General features: G+C 37.3%; 2 protein-coding genes and 1 pseudogene across 4 annotated transcripts in view; 2 read left to right on the forward strand and 1 right to left on the reverse strand.

Moving 5' to 3' along the window:
- Positions 1-174, forward strand: part of LOC148741349 (uncharacterized) — a 1955-nt pseudogene extending 1781 nt beyond the window's left edge.
- Positions 175-595: 421 nt separating this feature from the next.
- On the reverse strand, positions 596-9436 carry LOC111324319 (uncharacterized). Of its 3 annotated transcripts, none has more exons than XM_088739722.1 (6): positions 9273-9436; positions 8190-8228; positions 4499-4643; positions 3533-3768; positions 2862-3071; positions 596-2171 (listed from the first exon to the last, which is right to left on the reverse strand). In XM_088739722.1, exons 3-6 carry the CDS (start codon positions 4564-4566, stop codon positions 1549-1551), a joined length of 1137 nt encoding a protein of 378 aa, XP_088595848.1. In that variant the 5' UTR covers positions 4567-4643; positions 8190-8228; positions 9273-9436; the 3' UTR covers positions 596-1548. The 3 variants fall into 3 exon arrangements, with proteins under 3 accessions (XP_088595848.1, XP_022783586.1, XP_022783588.1); XM_022927851.2 differs by lacking the exon at positions 9273-9436 and adding an exon at positions 8804-9264; XM_022927853.2 differs by lacking the exons at positions 8190-8228; positions 9273-9436 and adding an exon at positions 3936-4020 and having other exon boundaries at positions 4499-7472.
- A 161-nt stretch (positions 9437-9597) lies between these two features.
- LOC111324318 (uncharacterized) overlaps positions 9598-12140 on the forward strand; it is a 29196-nt gene continuing 26653 nt past the window's right edge. Inside the window, exons 1-2 of the mRNA XM_022927850.2 lie at positions 9598-10389; positions 11026-11202. Coding sequence (XP_022783585.2) covers positions 10042-10389; positions 11026-11202 — 525 coding nt within the window. The 5' untranslated portion in view covers positions 9598-10041. The remainder of the gene's footprint in view (positions 10390-11025; positions 11203-12140) is intronic.

The raw sequence follows: 12140 nt of genomic DNA on the forward strand, positions 1-12140 counted from the left end.
TGCTCACCCAACATGCCGCATGGCTTTATCACGTTAGAGCAAGGAAAATGTGTTTTATTACCCAATAAAATTACATGGACCGAAAGATTTTACTTTGGATACCATCTATGTTGAATATTGACAATTCTGTATTGCTTATCGGTAAAGTAGGTAAATAAAGGTAGTGCCTGATAGTGTTCTTCTTTGTAGTTCTTAGGTACCCTGACCATCTCTGTTTTTGCCTACTATGCTGAATAATTTATTTACTTTGCTTTCTCCACTAAAGCAGTATGCACAAATATGTGTAATGATTCAAATAAATGTGCATCAGGGGTAATGCTAATTGATCTGTTTTTTCTGGATAGAACATCTCTTCTAAACTGGCATTTATACCAATTCTAAAATTTATTTTTAATTTTTTTTTTATTAAATTTGACTTTGCAGGTTTGTCATGGCAACACTCCTTGTGCACAGCATGTAACTTCCTTTTCCCCACAGACTGTACACTGTTAACCTTTTAAATTCCTGAAGTGATGAACATGTAATTTTTCCTGATAATATGCCCAAACAGTATCCAACAAACAGATAGAAGTTGTTATCTAGATCTGACACCATATGCATATTCCAATAATAAATTTAATAGAAAATGTGCAGCAGCTAGAGGGGGAACTAATAAACAGATCTTGGGAGTTGTAGGGTCAACCAAGTTAGAACAATTTTCTATGTGTTCTCCTTGTCAAGATTCTTCTTGCATGAACAGAATACAGTTTGAAATTTGCTACATTTCACCTCTGTCCATGATCCAACTTCAAAGTTGCTCTCACAGACTCCCATTCACGATGCCACTCATAGGAAATATAACATTATTGCAAAGTGGAATGGAATTAAAAGTTCAGTCAGTTTTACTGTAAATTACTGAGGGGCATGGAAATTTATGAAAATTAATTAATCCAAGAACTATGACTACAGACTTCAGTAAAAAAATGAAAAGACAATTCAGAGTGACTTAATGTTTTCAAGTAAAAAATTTAAGAGTTGAGCTATAAAAGGTACATCTTCCATTACTAAAGTGAAGGCTTAGTTAAATAGAAGCCTCTTTGCAATTTAAAAAGGAATAATGGGACTATCGCTATGATAATAACAGAATATGCAGTGGCGGATCCAGGGGGAGGGTCCAGGGGATCCGGACCCCTCTATCAGACCTGACGCTTACAACTTTGAGACTGAAATTCTTATATCGACAGGATCGTAGATCAATTTTTAACTGGCTGATTTTTTTAAAGAATCCAAGTAAACGGTAGGCGGCCAAGGAATTATAATGTGCAACCGTGACTAGTGAGAGGGGGTGTGGTGGATGTGGGAGAGAAGTAATCTGCCTCAAAAGAGTCCAACAGTCCTTTCTGAACCAAAGTTTGGACCCTCCCAATCAAAAATTCCTGGATCCGCCCATGATATGAGGTAGTAAGAAAGAACTGAAGGGAGTCACATTTAACATCTACAATCCAGATGCGAGGATCAATACTCAGTAATCTGACAGCCACAAATTTGGATTTGGTTCACTAAATATTTTCATACAATAGTTTCTATCTCTTCATGTATTTCACCAGTTTGTGATGTTTCAAAGTTTTCTCCATTGCCTTCTTGTTGGCTTCTTTGTGCTGTAGTGTCTATATCCAACACAATCTCTTCAGTTGCAGCTGTCGTGGAACTCTGCTCCTCTCCAACTGCTGAAGGAGACATCTCAAGAGAAATAACACCATCTTCCCTTGATTGCTCCTCATTCAAATTCAGGGTCACTTCATCATCATTGCTAACAATGTTGGGTTCATTACACATTGCACTATTTGTACCTTCATCCACCACATCAACAGTTGTAGCTTCTTGATGTCTTGACTGTTCTTCGTTTATATTTGTAGTTATTTCAAAGTTATTGCTAGCAGTGTTTGGTTCATTTTCTGTTGTATTATTTGTATTTAAATCAGCAACATCAACATCAACATCATTTTCTTGTGTAACACCGCCTGGGTAAGGTGGTGGAGGAGAATCATCTTCATCTTCATCAGAACTGCTGTTTGATCCAACAGAAAAAGTTCTTCCATTTTGGTTCTGCCTTGGTGATATGCTGTTACTATTCTGAGCTACCATCTGGGGGCTGGATTCTGGTGTGAGATATCTTTCTGGATGATGCATGACTAGCAGAGTGCAGAAACAAATTTAAGACAAATGTATGAAGCCAGTTTTTCAGCAATTATCCAGAATAAATTAATTTCTCTATGTCAAACTCTAAACTGCACGTAGGTGTTTATTACATATAGGCATAAGATTTCCTTCTGAAAATTCTTGCATTTTGGGGTAACCATGCAAACATTAGTGAGAACAAACCCAGCATCCACTAATTCAAAAAGGGAACTGCACAATTTCACACGACTTTTACAAAGACTTCCTTGTCTTACTTCTTCAAAAATATTCATATTCAAGGGCACAAATCAAATCAGATTTATTTATTATATACAGTATTACATAGCCTGATTCACAAATTATACACCAGATTGCTTCAGACTGCATCTGTCACTTTTTTCTGTCTGCATTTAACTGTAATCAAAGTAAATGAGAACTAATGCCACATCCTCAACATCTCAGTGGCTCACCACTTGCATCAAACTCTGTGTATGCCACTTTTCTTTCTGGTTTTGTTTTTGTTGCCACATTTTTGTCATCAAAAACAAAGAAATGAGAATTAAGTAAAAGCTGTGAATAACCCTCCTTGTCAACGGTTTTCTACCTTTTCTTGAGCCTTGCAGTTGGTGAATGAGAGCCAGTTCAACTGATTGATTAGAAAAAGCAGCATTGTATTATTCATTTGCAAGTAATGTTGCACATACCTGTGCTGTAAGAAGGAGGAAAATCCCCTTGATATGTGTAAGATTCACTGTGACCAATCTCCTGTCGGTTAGGGTTGTTTTCTCGTAGATCACCGCCACAACAGTTGCATGCTCCTAACATAATGCAGCGCAGCATACCAACTCCAATGAAAACTATTGCACAGAAGACAGCAGCAACAATGCCAGCAGTGGCTTGTGAAATAGAAGAACCTGGAAGGAAGTGAATTTAAATATCTTTAATCAGTTTTGGCTATAAAAGTAGTTGGCATATACTTTTAACAGTGTTGTAATTTACCTTAGCCTGAAAAGTAACAGTGAGAGCTATTGTCAATTAAACTGTCTAGAAATACAGTCTAACCTTGATTGTGCAGATTTTCAGATTATTCCTTCTTGCTAGTCTCTGGTCCCATTTTACCATGAAAATTGATCAGTCACATTTGAGATCTGCATGAACTTTTTCCCATAAAACAAAGCAGTTGTACTGAAACAATGCTGAACTGCCATGCACACATGCTGTACAAATTTTGGCAATGATGCATTGACCATTAAGGGCATTATAAGGATCTTTCAAGATCTTATGAATTGAATTTATTCATAGATTTAGGGCAATTCCATGACTTTTTAACAGTTTCAACATAAATAGACATGAAGACAGTTTCACAAAATCTTACCCTCTTTAAAGTTGGTTTCATAATACAGAGAAAAGCCTGAATGGGAATCAGCTATTGAATCAGAAACAAACTGCACTGTCATTGATGACCCTTCTATCTGCATAGAGTCTGGTAGGGCACTTCCACAGATCTTTGCCTCAAGAACCACTTCTGCATCCTTTCCCAACTGTTTGCGGAAAATTGCAACATAATCTGTACATTCCCCACCAGCAGATCTGGGCTGAAGGTCAAAATAACTGTCAAACAAGGAACACACCCAGGTTAGCTTAGGACTGGATTGATTTAACAGAAAATTAACCATTATATCTAAAGGCTGTTGACTCCCTCAGTTTCCAAACATGGATAACTAACATGGATAACTAACAATTATTCAAAGTGGAGGTGAATGGTGGTAGATATTTACCGAGAGGTGAAGCAGTGAGGTAGATATCCATTACTTCCACTGACACCAAGGTGCATAACAATAGTGTTTTTAAATAATATATACCCTGCAGATACCAAAAAATTAATTATTTCTTTCCAAAAATCGTCAGAAATTATACTTTTAATGCTGAATTATTTTCTCATTGGTTGCTCAGAGGTGAATAGTGCTAATTGCTATTCACTTTTGACCTAGCCAATCAGTGCATGCGAAAAGCACCATTCACTTCAGTCATAAATAAATGAAAAATGTAAATTGAAAGGTTTTAATTAGCAAAATCACATTATTTTAGGTAGGTAGTGTTTTGTCCTCAAAATGGTAACAATTTAGGGTTCCTTTTCTTATGAGGTCGATCTTACCAAGGCGTGGTAGTGTGTCGGACAACGTGTTGGTTGATCTCACCAATGTGTCAGTAGTGTGCTGGCTGATATGTGTTGGCCAACGCGTTGGTCGATCTTGGTAGTGTTTTCCATTGTTGTCCAGGGAATGGGGATACGTGCCTAGCTGACTTTTCTCTGAAAACTGCAATTAACTTTGAACCTTACCTGAATGAAATTTTAATGTTCTCCACAGAACCTTCAACAACTATGGTCCAGATACAGTCCTGTTCCATAGGGTACCCATTCGGGTAATTAGGGGATGCAATGGTTCCTGATGAACTATCCCTGTGATCCCCACATTTCCCTAAAACTAGATAAAAAAAGGCTGAGTAAAATATTCACACCTTTTATTTTTTAGGTACACTCAGAGAAATCATAATGATTGTATAAATACACTTGTATACTATCATGCTTTTCACCTATCAAGATATAGTTTTACATCAAACCTCCCTTTTAGATTTTTTGCCATTTGTGTGAATCTCTGCCGTAGCATATAGCGCATTGAGCTATGCTCTTATAATTACAATTTAAAACCCTTCACTCCAAAACTTGTTGACATGAAATTCAAATGTTCCACCAAAAAGTTGTTAGGAGAGCAGAAAATCAATAACCAGTTGGAGGATGTATTTTGATATAACATCAAATTCTCATAACAGTTGATGAGGAAGTGCATAGCAGCTGCAAGTTAGAGAACATTGCTACTTAAATCTTGGGAGTTTATGAGTAAATGCCTCACAAGTGATAATGACCAATCAGTGAATAAAGTTGGGCATGATATCATGAATTATCAATGCCAAGGTCTAAGTTATCTGCCAAAGCTGAAGACTGAGGCAGATAACACAGACACGAGGTTTGATAATTCACCTGATATCATGTGAAAACCGAGTTCAATAATTGTTTCATTTATTTTTAAAATCTGAGTTTGCTAAAGTTTAAGAATACTTCATGGTCAAGGGGCTCAGGAACTAAGTGGACTTTGAACTCAACATGATGACCTGGGCAATATCTGCTGCATAACTATATTGGGTCTTCATGTCAACTTCACATGCTATTATATATTGACTCTATGCTCTCAACTAATCAGAGTTTTTGTTGTAAGTTTGGTGTAAAAAAATGACACAATTGAGTAGGGAAACAAAATGGCTGAAGTTTCTGTCGTGTGTAGTTGACAACTTGAGATTACCATTGGCCAAGAAGGGGTTGTAAAATGGGAAAATTACGTCATGAGCTATCTCAAACCTCCAGAAGATTAGGAAAAAACTGTTGAGATAAGAGATTCTCTGTAAAATTACTTTAACACAGGTGTAAAGGCATTGAAACTGCCTCAAAATCAATACAACATGAATTCAAGATATTGTGGAAACCATGATGTAAGGTGTGCAACCTTAAGTTGGGACTTCCAGAATTTGCCTAAACTTTTTTTTTCTGTTCATTCAGCTCTATCAAGAAAAATGTTTTCTGGTCCTGAGGAGGTTCATATCTGAACTGAAGCTTTGATTGTTTGAAGAATGTTTGGAAAGAGTGGGTAATTGAGTGAATGTTTTATAATTAATTTTGCAATCTGCAAGAACCTTAATGGCAAGTAATTCATGGCAGTCTCCATATAGACTCCCTGTTACCCAGTCTCCATATACCCTGTGTACCCTGTGTATGTACCCTGTGTACCCCTGTGTATGTACCCTGTGTATGTACCCTGTGTACCCTGTGTATGTACCCTGTGTATGTACCCTGTGTATGTACCCTGTGTATGTACCCTGTGTACCCTGTGTACCCTGTGTATGTACCCTGTGTACCCATGTATACCCTGTGTACCCATTATACCCTTTGTACCCATGTATATCATGTATACTCTTGTATACCTTGTATACCCTGTCTACCTTGTATACCCTGTACACCCTGTATATTCATGTATACCCAAGTATACCCTGTATACCATGTAAACAGGAAACCTGGCAAACATCAGTTGGAAACAATGGAAGCTCTCTGACCGTGCACAATCCCTTTTTGTTTGTTCACAAATGAATTATGAATAGCTTATTATGATTTTATTAGCCCAGGGCGGGAAATCCCATATAAAATGGAATGGGATGCTCGTCTGGAATTTTGGATTAAACTCCCAAAGGAGACAAATGTGGGCATGGCCCAACCATTTTTGGACCCCTAAATGAGACCATTTCAATCTTTAATTACATGAATCGAGTAAATAAAGCCTGGAGCAATTGGCTCTTGAGTAACAGGCTCCTGAGAAAAAGAATTTTTTAAATATATTTTTCATCGCATGCAACCCTAAAAGAGACCCTTACAGCTAAATGTAACTCAGTTTTTCCCAGAACACCCAAAGTGAGACCATTATCTTGAAATTTACACCCCTAAGAGAGACAATGACCATCGCAGTCCTTTTTATATGGGAGTCCCCCCGGGATTATTGGTCGATCAGTTCAAATTGAACGTTGTGCACGGTTATGTCCAAAAAGCCAACAGAAATTCAACAAATGGTTCCCCAACCAGGCCATTCCACTTCAATTAACTACGCTCTTGTTTTATGGTAGCTAGCTAATGGTTTGTGTGTATTGCAAAACTGATACCTATTTTTTTTTTTTACTTCATCGTTTCCAACCCATGTTCATCTTCTCCATCCCTGACCATCGTCGTATCTTTCTGGCTTATTTGTTCCCCTAAATGTTTGTCACCCCCTTTAAAGTAGAATTTTACTGTTTATTTTTATTTTTAAGGTAAGTTTTTATGTAACAAAACCTACTTATAATGTTGTGACATTACTCCCCTAACTCACATTACACTTCGGCATTTTACAAGAGTTTTAATGTGACATTACACTAACTCATTACATTACATTACATTAACTCACATTACACTTCGGCATTTTACAAGAGTTTTAATGTGACAATTAAAAAATGTTCTTAATATTCCAAGTCTAGAATTTCGTTGTGTCAAATTCATGTCCGTTAACACTTTATAACATTTTGAAGGAAGGAAATGGCCTCTAGTACAACACTTACAAAAATAGGACATTGAAGCTTACAAACGTCGGGGAGAACATCTTTTTCTGAGAGCCATGCCAGAAATAGTTTCACTTGAAGTATCAAATATGTACATGGAGAAATGTTTTCTGCATGTATGCATATATATATATATATATATATATATAAATTTTCGTAAAAATTGCTGGATGTGTGTTGTATTTAGTTCCAGGGTACACAGGGGTACACAGGGTACACAGTGTCCACAGGATACACAGGGTACACAGGGTACACAGGGTACACAAGGTACACAGGGTACACAGGGTACACAGGGTAAGACTGGGTAACAGGGAGTCTATATGGAGACTGCCATGAATTACTTGCCACCTTAATAGTCCATTTTACAGTTGTGTGCTTGATTGCCAAGCCTTTGAATGGGAGTGAGGCTGGGGTTGACCTTGTTATGATACAAACCTTGCTGCCTTTCAAATGTAAATCACTTTGTTATCATGCTAAGATGAAGGGCTAACGCTCGAAACGTCAGCTTTTGTAATCGTTACGATGGCCAATTTGCCACTTCAACTTTGTTGATATATCCAAATTATTTTGTTACTCCCACCGACGCAGCCCCAAACAGTTTCTTTCGAAACTATCGGCCTTTGTTCATAAGTAGATACAGGTCTCTATCACAACAAGGTCACCTTCAGCCTCACTCTGAATCAAAGGCTTGGCAACTAAGTACACAACTGTGAAATGGCCTATTGTAAGGAAGGGTTATCCTACCAATATATTTGGCTAACATTCTTACTTTTTGTATAAATCAATCATTGTTTGTTATACTTTGGCTAAAAAATTACTCTAATTGTTAATCAGCTTACCTTTGCTAACACAAAATGCATAAAGAACAAGAATATTTCCTGAAAAACAAAATGTTTAAAATAAAATAATTATCAAATAAATACACAGGTTTTTACAGCTATAAAAATCATTTCAGCAATGACTATCACCATTATGAAGGAGTTGCTAAGGCAACCATTGAAACAGGGACATAAACATGACATGTTCAGTAATATCAGTAATATAACACCGAAGTCTTTTTCTGTACTTGCTTCATTTCCTGCAGAAACTACTGTATGTATTAGGCGGCACTGTATTAAGCGGTCACCCCGCCGATTATGAAAATTGTATTAGAAGATTTACGTGTTCTTCCTGATCACAGTTAATTTTGTCTAAGAGAGAGTAACAACAATGCCTCCTAGCTTTTGTAATTAATGCACAAGACTTAAAACGATGCAATGTTAAATTTCACACCCGTGCAATAATTTCACACCCATGTAGTCATGTAATGTCTAACTAGAATTTTCCCTTAATTGTTTGGAAGTGGTCTCCCATGAGTAGCAGTTGATTTTCACGTATTCAGTTGCAGTTAATTACCGGGACCATCAGAGAAACTTACTACGAAGGACTATAAATCAAACGCATAAAGTCTTACCGATGAAAACAAGAACCTGCATGGTCAAATCTACAACTGGTTCATTTGCAGCTGCGGATCGAATCTCCAGATTAGCTCTTAAATTTGCCCTTTAAATTCCAAATGAGCAATCTACCCAGTGATACAGACGACAGGAAAGTCTACCACTCTATCCGCTTTTTTTTTTTTAAAAAAACACAAACATCTCGATGATGGCCTTGAGATTTGAGGATCGTTACAACGTTGAACGTTTGGAGACTGCTTGTTTTGGAGCTCGAGGCTGATTTAAAGTTTAGTCTGGTTCACCAGACTGCTCTGCAAGTTCTGCATACGTGACGTGTTACACGAAAATTTGGCTGTCAGTGGAGTCCCTTGTCTAGATCTTCCATATTTTTGCACCGAAGAAATGGAAAGTTCTAGAACATGAAATATACATTTTTTTGACATGGCAAGTCCTGCATTCATGTACAATGAAGGTAAAATCTCGTACCAGTATATTCTCGCGCCTCACAAGACGCGCCTCGGTGGTCGCTGACCGCGGGGCTGGAGACTGATTTTAATTAGAATTTTCTTCATTGATATTTTATCCTATTGTCAAGCTTTCCTTTCAAGAAAAAGAGTAAACGTGACGTGAGCTTTCATTCAATTTTGCAAGCGCTCAATGCAAACATAATGCACATCGATCACGAACTACCAACTAGCTTCGGACGGAAAACACTTTTTCCGAATCTTTCCGAGTATTTCACGATCTTGTCCGACGAATAACGAATCATGCGAACGTGATGGTAGCGAGAAATTGATTGTTTTGATGGCTGGTCGCTGTCACTATTAACAAGACAACATATATACTGAAAAGTGTATGAGTTATTGGCCGCTGTAAAACTATTCAATCGTTCGTATATTGTGTTATGGTGGAAGTCGGATGATGACTAGCTGATCAGTTCAGTATTGATCTTCAAGACGGTCCGAGTGTCCGACCTGTCTCTTTCCGGCCATCTTGACTTGTCGACGGATCTAAGTGGAACTTTGGAAAAAAATGTTGTTTTTTAGATAATGGCCTGAAAAGGGATCTTCTTTGTTTCTCTACGAGTATCAAAGGCAAGGTGTTCAGATTGGTCAGCTGGAAAGAAATACTATCGTAATAGTGTCTTTGGACTGTGAGGCGCTTGTTGTGAGATAGAAAATCACGATCATGCGACCAATCTCGTGTAGGAAATTCATGCAGACTTCCTTTGAGTCTCTATGATGTGAGGCAAGGAATGGCTTCAAGTCCAAAGGAGGCACAAAATGAGAATGAAAATCAGAATGATGCAGAAAACTCGCTCTCTGAGAGACAGGACGGTTCGAGCCACAGCCGTTCAAACAGCGCTATTTCTCCACCGGCTTGGCGGGTTGTGTTCTTGAGTTCCAAAGTGCGGCATTCCTCTGTTCTAAACTCGGCTGCTCGATCATCTGTTTTGTTTGTTCCTTACAAATATGACAGTTCAACGCTTGAATCACTTCTAACTCAAGCTCAGCATATTTTAGCAGGGCGAAAAGCTGAAAGCATGGCTTTCATGGCTCACGGACAGGGAAGCAATATGTTCATCTGTGCAAACGATGACCAGGTTAGCGAAAAACATATGATTTTCTGGGTTTTATTTAACTCATGTCCAAGGCATGTGCTGGTTTTAGTCGTAATCTTTATTTTTTACATTTTGGAATTAAAAAAATGCCAAATCCCTCTTAAAAAGAGGGTTTTAACGCAAAGCGAAACGTTATTTTTATTAGTTGTGTATTGAGTTCACCGGAAACGTTATCGAAATATTAAAATGCTAATGAAGTTGGCTGAGGTTGTGAGGAACTCAACCAATATACCAATGACAGCTGAAATTGCTCTCACGAACTATTGTTGTCTTCCTTGTCTGTTTATCAGTTTTACAGTTTTTCATCTGGTATGAAAAAAAAAACTTTTTTACACGATCTGAAAGACACTCAGCAAGTTGACATTTATTTCTTTTATTTCTCAAAGTGTGGGAGTTTATTGAGCTATAGTTATCCGAAATGGGTATAATTTTATTCTCTATGATCGTGATGTTGAAAACATGTTGTTTTTGTAATCTATGAGGAATTGTGTAAATTAACATGTAGTGATCATAACAACTTTTAATGACTTAAATAGTATTACCAGGAATCATAGCAATAATTTGACTTGTGTGCCTCGAGACTCAATGACAATTTTAAAACATAATGTTTTAATCAAGGTGATTTCACTTCATGCTGTCAAAGAACTTGAAGAATTGCAGAGTTTCTTCACGGAACTTGTCAAACTTTGTTTGGATGTTGATTCGCCTGGTGCTCGTCTAGACTTCCTTGCATGTCCCCTTTCTCAGAGCAGTGATGCGACAGAAATTGTAGAGATGCTGGAAGGCTTAACACAAGTAGGTTAACATCTGTTGCTATTATAGTGCTTGGGACAGGTGTTCAGAGCCTAAACTGAAATCATAATGAGGGATATAATCAGTAGACTTGGTAAACTTTTCATTACTTGAAACTGACTGATATAATACTTCCAGTGCTCGACACTAACTTTTCAACTTACTAGCCAAGTGGCTAGTGGCATCTTTGATATTACGACAATTTCAATTTGTTTGCTAGCTAAACTGAGAAGTGGAAATAAAAAACCACTAGCCAAAACTGAATTTCTACTAGTCTGTGGCTAGTGGGTTACTGTTAGTGTCAAGCCCTGACTTCTATTTAAAGGAAATTTTACCAAAAATTTTGAAAATATGGGTCTTCATTTTCAAATGAACCAATCTGGCTGAGTGGTTCAGTTTAAAGGTACATGCCTCTAGCCTTAGAGTTAACGTCTCAAGGGTTTAAATGTATGGACCCTCTCCATGCTTGAATGAAATGACATACTGTTAAAGTTTCCTTCATAAGGAACACCTCAGGGGTACAAGAAAGAGGTCCTGAATTAGAACTGGTTCTTCAAGAGATTTGAAATGAAGAATTTTTCTAAGAGCTCTTAAAACTGAAGTTAGATTTCAAAGTCTCTTTCATTCTTTGTTTTGTTTGTATTTTTTCCTTCCAGTTCAACAATTACAAACCTGTTTTAGTGATTACAAATAATGAAAAAAATGGTGAAGGGCATAATATATTTAGCTTTAGTAAGTAGATGCCCTTAAGTTTTAATTACATTTGTATATACTAGTTTAAAACAAAACAATACAAAGCCTCTTCAGTAAGAGCTATCCATATATGCAATATATTGTGTTTATCGAGAGAGCTTTCTCTGCATATTGTTTTGAATTATCATTTGATAACAGCCTACTGCTGATTTGCTTGGATGTTAGTAACTAAGCAATGAAGCTATGAA

The sequence above is a fragment of the Stylophora pistillata genome, chromosome 1 (genome assembly GCF_964205215.1).
Source record: "Stylophora pistillata chromosome 1, jaStyPist1.2, whole genome shotgun sequence".
In the NCBI taxonomy this organism is placed as follows: domain Eukaryota; kingdom Metazoa; phylum Cnidaria; class Anthozoa; order Scleractinia; family Pocilloporidae; genus Stylophora; species Stylophora pistillata.

Coding starts and splice junctions, on each gene's coding strand:
- LOC111324319 (XM_022927851.2), bottom strand. CDS start 8,825: ATGCAGGTTCTTGTTTTCATCG. Junction 4,644..8,189: donor TGCATTTTGTGTTAGCAAAG/GTAAGCTGATTA, acceptor TTTTTTATCTAG/TTTTAGGGAAATGTGGGGAT. Junction 3,072..3,532: donor TGAAACCAACTTTAAAGAGG/GTAAGATTTTGT, acceptor ACTTCCTTCCAG/GTTCTTCTATTTCACAAGCC.